Genomic DNA, 10122 nt, shown 5'->3' with positions numbered 1-10122 from the left:
TAGGAAGACATGGTGAAGTTTTGGAAGGAAAGACACGAGAAAGATAGGGTTTTTAAGAGAAAAGGGAAGTTTGATGGCTTTGATGTGGACAGTTGTGAGAAAGATGTCTTTTCAGGTTATTTAGAGGGGATGAGGGACCCGTTACAAAAGGGTGCAACGGACTGGGTTGACGGGTCAGTTTGTAACGGGTGTGACATTTTGGCTTTAAAAGGATGAGAGAGAGAGGTGGACACAATTAATGACGCGACACTTTTATAGTCATTTAAAATGTGCATGAGTGTAAAAAGGAACTACAAACTTGAGTCCAGGGAACTAGGTTCCCTGATTGAGTTTTGTAAATGTGAGCCTCATCCTTTTACCAAAATGCAATATTATTAGTTGCTTGTTTGATTTGTAGTTACCATGCGTGTTTGCCTGTAACGGTATAGGAATGAGTTAGAAATTGCCAAAAAACACTTTTTAGCAGTGTACTTGTTCATTCTTTCATAGCCAATCATTGAGGGACCTGGTGCTAAGTTTGATTTTATCAGTCCCAACACCAGTCGATTCTTTTCAAAGTGCTCTCTACTCAATGCTTTGGTGAAGATATCAGCTACCTGATCCTCTGGTTTGCAAAACTTCATGCAGATGAGACCTTTTTCAATATTATCCCTGAGAAAATGATGTCGCAGATCAATGTGCTTTATCCTCTTATACTGAACCTGGCTCTTTCCCATATTGAGAGCACTTGTGTTGTCACACAGTAATGGCACACAATCAGAAAACACACCAAAATCTTTCACTTGTTGCTTGATCCATAGCAGTTGAGCACAACAGGAGGCAGCTGCCACATATTCAGCTTCTGCAGTAGAAAAAGCCACAAAGTTTTGTTTCTTTGTACACCATGAAATCAAGCATGATCCCAGAAAATATGCCATCCCAGATGTGTTTTTCTATCCACTAACTAACCAGCATAATCGGCATCAACATACCCAATTAAGTCAAAATTATCTCCTGAAGGATAGTAGAGGATCAGGTCTTATGTTCCTTTGAGACACCTTAGAATCCTCTTGGCAGCTTTACGATGAGATTCCTTTGGACTTGATTGGAATCTAGCACATAATCCCACACAGAACACAATATCAGGTTTGATGGTTGTGAGATACAAGAGTGAACCAATGATACCTCTATACATGGTTTCATTCACTGGAGAACCAGGTTCATCCATGTCTAGACGAGTGGAAGTGGCAATAAGAGTATCAATGGTTTTTGAACTTTCCATCTTAAATATCTTCAGAAGCTCTTAAATGTATTTCTGCTGACTTATCATCGTTACCTTAGAGGTTTGCTTAACTTGTAGACCTAGGAAAAAGTTCAGTTCCCCATCATACTCATCTCAAACTTGCTTCCCATAGGCTTGGCAAACTCCTCACATAAGGAATCACTTGTTGCACCAAAAATGATGTCGTCAACATAAACTTGCACAATCAGCAGGTTCCTCCCTCGTTTCTTCAAAAAGAGAGTGTTGTAAATTTTCTCTCTTGTAAAGCCATTTTCCAGAAGGAACCTGGACAACCTTTCATACCATGCACAAGGGGCCTGCTTTAAACCATATAGTGCCTTATCAATCTTGAATACATGTTCAGGATACTCATGACATTCAAAACCAAGTGGTTGTTTGACAAAGACTTCTTCCTTTAAATACCCATTCAAAAATGCACTCTTGACATCTATTTGGAACAATTTGAATTCCATATGAGATGCAAAAGCAATGAGAATTCTGATGGCTTCCATTCGTGCAACTGGAGCAAAAGTCTCATCATAGTCAATACCTACTTCTTGATTATAGCTTTGAACCACTAACCTGGCCTTGTTCCTTGTTGTATCCCCAACCTTATCAAGCTTGTTTATGAACACCCACTTGGTTTCTATAACAGTTCTATCTGAAGGTCGAGGAACCAGGTGTCATACATTATTCCTCTCGAATTGATGGAGTTCATCTTGCATAGCAGTAATCCAGTCAGCATCTTTCAATGCTTCCTTGATATTTTTGGGTTCAATTTGAGAAATGAAAGCTAAGAAGGCAAACATGCTTCTTGTCTTTGATCTGGTTTGAATCCCTGAATCAAGATGAGTGATCACATTCTGGAGAATATGTGAATTTTTGTGCTTCCAATTGGACACCTGAATCTCATTGTGAGAAGACCCAAGTTCCTCTAAATGGGATCCATCGTTAGCATCAATGGAAAAGTGAGTGCCACTTCTCCGCTCAGCATTACGAGCTCCTTGCACGGCATCAGCAACTCTAGTTTATGCTTCAGTTGTTGTAATGGATGAACCAGGTTCCTCTGAATCAGCTGGAAGTTCTTCTGCATCTAAGCCTGTTTAACGGGCCGGGTTGACCCGATTTCGGATAGCTATGGACCGGTAGTTAGTGGGCTGGGTTAGGGGGTTAGGGGGTTGGTCCGTATAAAAACAAATTTTGGTTAACCGGACCGGTCGAAATCGGTGTACTTAAATTTCTGTTGAACCGGTTAAGCCCGGCCCGGCCCGATTCAACGGCTATTTTTCAATTTATTTTTTAAAAAAAATTGAATTTGACTGTTGGCAATGGTTAACTTCAAATTTGACCGTTGCCCAACAGAATTATTGCAAGAATGGCCCTTTTTTGGGCAATAATTTTTAAAAATAACACTTTTAGTAATTACTAATTTAGCCCTTTGAAAATCTATAAATACATCCCCTCTCTTCTTCATTTCTTCACTCATCTCTCATTTCTCAAACTCAAATCTCAATTGTCATTCTTTTGTGGTAACATTGGAGTTGCAAAAATCATCAAGTGTTCAACTTATTTCAGAATTCGGTGCGCTCCCTCCAACTCTTTCTCTTATTTACTAGTTTATTTTCATATTTAAATTTTGTTAGTAGTTAAATTTTCACAATATGTTTAATGCTGCAAAAAGAGTTTCTAATAAGGTTGCTAATCGGGTAATCGGGGAAATAGAAAAAGAAATACTACTTCAACATCCAGTAGTAATTTAAATGACTATACACATGTTTCTGAAACATCATCTGATAATAATATAGATTATGAATAATTACATGAAGATTTCGGTATAGAAGATAATGAATTAGAAATGGAAGATGAGACACCACTTACACCTAGTAGTGTTGGAATTGGTAGTAGGGGTGGTGTTTGTGGTACTAGTAGTAGACCATCTGTGGCCCCGACTACTAATCGGAGAAAAAGAAGAAAAGTTTGAAAATATTTTGAGAAAATAGAGAATTCTGAAAGAGTTAGATGCAAACTTTGTAAAGATGATTTTAAACATAAGATTGGAGGAAGTTTAGGGGGGACTGGAACACTTAGTAGGCATTTAAAAATTACTCATCCTATAGAATGAGGCTCTGATTTAGATGAAAATCATGAAATTCTAAACCCTACTACTGGAGGACTTATGAAATATGATAAAATGAAGGATCGTGAGGAGCTAGCAAAAATGATTGCTTTGGGTTGTCTACCTTTTTCTTTTGCTTCTTCATCATATCTGACTATGTATATTCAAAGAATTTATAATCCCTTATTTAAAGGTATCCCTAGAAGTACTTGTAGATCAGATATCTTTAGACTTCATGAATAATATCAGACATACATACGTTATTTGTTTGATCACCTTCCTTGTAGAGTTTCTCTAACTTCTGATATTGGCCATGCTGTAAATAGAAATGATTGTTTGACAATTATATGTCATTGGATAGATGATAATTATTGTATGCAAAAACATATTATCGCTTATAAATATGATAAAGATCAAAGCCATACTGCTATTTTTATAAGTACTACTATTTGCGAAGTTGTTGAATTTTATAATCTTAATAAAAAAGTATTGAGTATGTCTTTTGATAATGCTTCTAACAATAATGCCGCTATTTCAATATTAAGACTGTATTTGAAACCACCACTAGACAAAAATTTTCATGTTAGGTGTGCATGCCATGTTTATAATTTAATCGATAAAAGTGGCATTGCTTTATTTTCGACTGAGATTACTCATGTTAGAAGAGCATTGGGTGTTATTCAAGGAAATAATAGACAATCTAGAATTAGGGAAATTAAGACTAAGTGTACGGAGCATAACCTTAAACTCAGATTCATGCCAGATGAAATTGTTACTAGATAGAATTATACATACTTATTTTTAAAATGTTGCTACAAATATAGATTGCCGATAACTGAAGTTGCTAATGCGCATTGTATTGATCCAAACCGTATGTTAACAACTAATACTTGTGAGGCCATTAATGATATTGTTCAATTTTTACATAAATTTTATACAGCTACTGTTGAGTTTTCTGGAGCATATTACCCTATTGTTACTATGGCTTTAGTACATATAGCTGAAATTTCTTTTCTACTCTCTGAATTTAAGAAGAAAGAAAAATATAAGGATGCTGTTGAAAAAATACAAGCCAAATTCAAAAAATATTTCTTTCCAATTCCTCCGATTTACTTAATTGGTGTTGTTTTAAATCCTTCTATAAAGATGTCTAATTGTCACCAATTAATCAATGCTTTATATAGTTATATGGAGATTGGACCAACTGAAATCCTAGATATATATTGTTGTATGAACAAACTAAATGATTATTTACAACAATTATATAATTATTATGCAAATATAATTGATGATGATGCTATTAATGTAGGCAATGTTAATCCCACTATGCATTGTACTACTTCTACTGCATCTGCTAATATGAATGAAGATGAAAGTCTTGATGGTTATAATATTGGGATATATTTCCTTCCACTCAAACCAGTAGCAGGAACATTGATGAACTTCAATTCTAATTACAAAAGCAATCAGAGCCTCGCAATAAAGAAATTTTCACCGTTGGGATGGTGGCATGAGAATGAAAAGTAATTTCTTGTTCTTTTCGCTATGGCCCGGGACGTGCTGATTGTGTCAATTTCAACTGTTGCATCAGAGAGTGCATTTAGTCAAGCAAGACAATAATTAGGAGACACCCGTCACTCATTGGGATGCAATGCTTTGGAAGTTTTAGCATGTTTTAGAGATTGGATTAGATCGGAACGAAGAAATCAAGGACATGAATATGTTGATAAACCAGAAGACGGGGAACTTGGAGATATATTAACACATGGTTACCCATCGGAATTTAACACTCCAGAAGATGGCCAAGAAGTTCATATTGATTATGAAGAACTTACTAAGGCAATGCAAAACCTTTGAAGTTCTAGATTTATATTTAATAATTAAACTTTGAATTTACTTTTTTTTCCGTTAATTTAGTTGTTGTTAAATGTAAACTTTAATTTGCAAGTTTGAAATAAAAAAAGAACTTGCAAATTATAAGTGCAATTTTTTTCCATCTTCATTGTATTATATTATTTTAAATTCTTAATAAAATATTCAAATATAAGAATTTTAAAGTCTTTGCATCCTTTATTCAAATACTCTTTTTATAAGATTGTTTTTTTATTTTATATTTTTACTTTAGTTATACAAAATATATATATATACACACACACAAACCCGGCCCCTTAGGCCCGAAACTGTTCCGGTTCAATTTTTGATCAGATGGGGCAGGACCCGTTAAGCCCGATTTGTCAAACCCCGAACCCGACCCGAAATGGTGACCGACCAGTCACTTTTTTCTCTACCCGGCCCGGCCCGGCCCACCCGTTTGTCACCTTTAGCTGCATCTTCTTTATTAGATTTCTTGACCTGACTCATCAGATCAGCCTTTCAATTTGCTATATCAATAACTTCTCAAGGAACCTTTGATTGCTCTCAATCTTGATCATTCTTATCATGTGAATATTTCCTACATAGGTGGTGTGATTCATCAAAGATTACATGAATGCTTTCTTTAACAAATTGGGTCCTTTTATTGTAGACCTTGTATGCTTTGCTTTGTGTGAAATATCCAAGAAAGATTTCTTCATCATTTTTGGCATCAAAATTTCCCAGCGCTTCCTTACCATTATTGAGAACGAAATATTTGCAACCAAACGTTCTCAGGTGAGTCAGCTTGAGTTTACTCCCATTTAACAATCCATACGGGGTCTTGTTTAAGAGGGACCTGATCATGCACCTGTTTATGAAATAGCAAGCAGTGTTCACCGCCTCCACCCAAAAGTTTTTGGTACACCACTGTCAATTATCATCGTCCTTGCCATGTCTTCAAAAGTCTTATTTTTCCTCTCCATAAAACCATTTTGTTGGGGTGTTGTGGGAGCTGAAAAATTATGACTTATACCATTTTCAGCACAGAATTCGTCGAATTTTGTATTGTCGAACTCTATGCCATGATCAGCACAATATTATGACTTATACCAATGTCTGTGTTGTGCTTGTACTAGTCTTGCTTGTGGAGATGACAATATTTGATGAAATGTCCTGTCTTCCTATATTTATGACACAAGTCATATCCTTTTGATATGCTGGAGCTGCCCTTTTTTGGAATACGTCCATTTATGCGAACCATTTTATGAAATCTCCTTGTCAAATAGGCCATGTCAGCATCCTCACCACTTGAGTCATTGTTGTCTGCCTTGAGGACCATGTCTTCTCCTTTTTGGGTTCTCTTATTTCATGGTCCTTCTTTTTCTTCATTTCATAGGTTTTCAGATTTCCAATGAGTTCGTCAATAGTCAGGTTTTGCAAATCTTTTGCCTCTGTGATAGCGTTGACTTTACTTTCCCAAGAACTAGGTAATACACTAAGTATTTTCCTGACAAGTTTGTTCCTTGTAATGCTCTCTCCTAGAGAGTGGATCTCAGTGATGATGGAGGTGAATCGAGTATGCATGTCGTGAATGGATTCATCATCCTTCATCATGAAGAGTTTGTACTGAGTTGTGAGCATGTCGATTTTTGACTGCTTGACTTGAGTTGTTCCTTCATGTGCGGTTAGGAGAGCCTCCCAGATCTCCTTGGCATATTGACAAGCTGAAATTTTGTTATACTCATCTGTTCTAATATCACATACGAGGATCTTCTTTTCTCGGAAGTTTTTCTCTATAGCTTTGCGGTCAGCATCGTTGTACTCCTTCATTGTCTTCGGAACTGTCACTGCTGGCTTACTAATGGTCTTCAAAGGGACGAATGGGTCATCGTAATTGACATCCCAAAGATTTGAATCTTCAGCCATGATAAAATCATGCATCCTTGTCTTCCACCATCTGTAGTATTGTCCATTGAATCTTGGTGGTTTGTAGGTTGAATGACCTTCTTTGAAGTTTGGTGGAGCATCCATGTGGATCATTTCTAGGTGTTAGCCTTATAGAGAGAACCCGCTCTGATACCAATTGATGTAAACTAAGAGTCCACAAAACTGTAAAGAGAACCTGGTTCTCTATTAGTTCTCACATAACACACACACACACACATTAGTAAGTAAATGACACAACAGTGTTTTACGTGGAAAACGCCCAGCTCACGCGATTAAAAATTACGACCTACACTCGTAGGATTTCAACTTCATTAACCGAGCAAACTTTAGATTACAATCTATTGTAACCTAGGAATTAACCTCCTAATCCCTCACGTACTTGAAATCTATTGCAAGCTTCTTTATAATAACTCTATTACAAAGCTCACCATTTTGACTAACTCTAGCCAAACACAAACACAAGGTTTAAGGTTTTACAAATAATGTCCATGCTTCTAACTAAGCTGAGTAGGAATTGCAAGTAAATAACATTAACAAATATACAACAATACTAAGGACATATAATAAACTCAGTGCTGGGATCTGGTCCTTTGTTCTGTTGCTACTTTGTTCTTCAAGCCTTGGAGTCAATGAAGGCGGCAACACACTTGAGAGAGACTTAATAATTTAGGGTTTGCAAGTGTTGGTTTTCCCTTGCCTCAAGTTGGTAATATATAAGTGAGGTTAATGGGATGATGTATACAAATATCCGGTACAAGGAATGCTCCATAAAGTGACTGTTGCAATGTTTCGTGTGCAGAGAAATAGTGCAACGACTTTAACAGTTGTAGGGATTTGACTTGTACTGTCACTGGAGGAACTGATAGCCATATGTTCCCTCTATCGTTTCTTTGACTAATGTCACGACCCCAATTTTCCTCCATAGGATGTCGTGATGGCACCTAGTCTTTAAGACTGTGTAAGCCTAACACTTACTGAATAAATGGCAAAATTCAACCAACAACTATTAAATATGAAATAGAAATTTCTATACAAAGCCAACAATCCCAAAACCGGTAGTACAATTCATAAGCTCTACTGAGTTCGTTGGAAAATCTCTAAGTACAACTGTTCCAGAATAGAAATAATGTAACGACCTAGTTGGTCGTTTTGAGTATTATAACCCCGTTCCCCAATTTACTGCTCAATTTATGCCTTACAATTGATTTGTGACTTATCGGGTTAGTTGGTTCGGGTCCGGAAGGAATACGGAGTGAAATGCGACACTTAGTCTTATAATTAAAATTTTAAGTTAAAAAAGTAGACCGGATATGGACCTATCTGTAAATGACCTCGGATTTGAATTTTTATGATTTCAATAGCTCCGTATGGTGATTTTGGACTTAGGAGCATGTCCGGAAAATTATTTGGAGATCTGTAGTGGAATTAGGCTTGGAATGCCGAAAGTTTAATTTTTGAGAAGTTTGACCGGGGGTTGATTTTTTGATAACGGGGTCGGAATCTGATTCTAAAAATTTGAATACCTCTGTCATGTCATTTATGACTTATGAGCAAAATTTGAGGTCAATCGGACTTGATTTGTAGGTTCCGGAGTCATTTGTAGGAATTAGAGATTTTAAAGTTCATTAGGCTTGAATTGGGCTTTAATTCATGGTTTTAGCGTTGTTTGAGGTGATTTGAGGGTCAACTAAGTTCGTATGATGTTTTAGGACTTGTTGGTACATTTGATTAAGGTCCCGAGTGGCTCGGGTAATTTTTGGATGGTTAACAAATCGAAACTTTGGACTTGAACAACTGCTGGAATTTTCTGATATCTGATGTTATTTTCCTTCTACGCGATCGCGTGAATGCGCCTGTGATCGCGTAAGCTTAGTTGGTCAGTGGGGGTTTTGTTCTATGCAATCGCGTGGGGATATCTGCGATCGCGTAGGGTTAATGTGAGGCAATAACATTTTGTGCTTCGCGATCGCATGAAGCTGGACGCGATCGCGTAACTATATGAGTTTGTTATTTGTGAACGCGTGAAGAAGGTCGCGTTCGCGTAGAGGAAATTGGGCAGAAAAGAAAATCACGCGTTTGTGCTTCGCAATCATGTGGTTTGGTCCGTGATCGCGTAGGTATGTGATGTTGTGCATCGCGAACGCATGGGAAAGTCCGCGATCGCATAGAGTTAAACCTGGGCGATGGAAAATTGTTCTTCGTGATCGCGAGGGAATGTTCGCGATCGCATAGAGCAAATGTATGGGTAGAGAGTTTAAGTTGGAAAAGTTTGAAAACCCTCTTGATTTAAATTGAAGATTTGAGGCTCGAGTTGGGGTCGGATTTTGGTAAAATTGGTATGGTTAGATTCGTGGTTGAATAGGCTTCCGGATTTTGTAACTTTTGTCGGGTTCTGAGACGTGGGCCCCACGGGTGATTTTTTTAGCTAAAATTTGGATTTTTATAGAAAATTATCATTTTATTATGGAATTAATTCCAATGAATTTTATTGACTGAAATGAATTATTTATGGCTAGATTCGAGGCGTTTGGAGGTCAATTCACGAGGAAGGGCATTGCAGAATAAGAATTTCACGGCTTGAGGTAAGTAACAGTTTTAAATCTGGTCCTGAGGGTATGAAACCACGAAATTTTGTGTCATGTGATTATTTTAGAGGTGACGCACATGCTAGGAGACGGGCGTGTGGGCGTGCACCGAGGGGATTGTGACATGGTACGTCCTGTGAAACTGTAAAGTTGAATAACTTGTTGTTAGCTATATGCTCTCTATGTGTTGAAGAAATTTGACTGTAAATCATGTTAGAAATCATTCTTAGACTATGTGATGGTACTGTTGGGACCCACAGAGGTCGCGTACTTGTTGATTTATTTGCTAATTGTTGTCTTGTACTCAGTCATGATTTTACTTGCGTAGCATACCTTAGTCTTTCATGATATTTGTTGAT

General features: G+C 37.2%; 1 protein-coding gene across 1 annotated transcript; it reads right to left on the bottom strand.

Annotated features, from left to right (window-relative positions):
• Positions 1-6509: 6509 nt before the first annotated feature.
• Positions 6510-7262, bottom strand: LOC138903089 (uncharacterized). The gene has a single exon (XM_070191004.1). The coding sequence runs from the start codon at positions 7260-7262 to the stop codon at positions 6510-6512; it is 753 nt and encodes a 250-aa protein (XP_070047105.1).
• Between the last annotated feature and the right edge of the window lie 2860 nt (positions 7263-10122).

This window comes from Nicotiana tomentosiformis, chromosome 12 (assembly GCF_000390325.3).
Source record: "Nicotiana tomentosiformis chromosome 12, ASM39032v3, whole genome shotgun sequence".
Classification (NCBI taxonomy): Eukaryota; Viridiplantae; Streptophyta; class Magnoliopsida; order Solanales; family Solanaceae; genus Nicotiana; species Nicotiana tomentosiformis.
The sequence above is the reverse complement of the archived record's forward strand: the minus strand, read 5'-3'. Positions and strand labels throughout refer to the sequence as shown.

What these genes read in the sequence shown, in the direction of transcription:
- LOC138903089 (XM_070191004.1), bottom strand. Translation starts at nt 7,262, where the DNA reads ATGGATGCTCCACCAAACTTCAAAGAAGGTCATTCAACCTACAAACCA.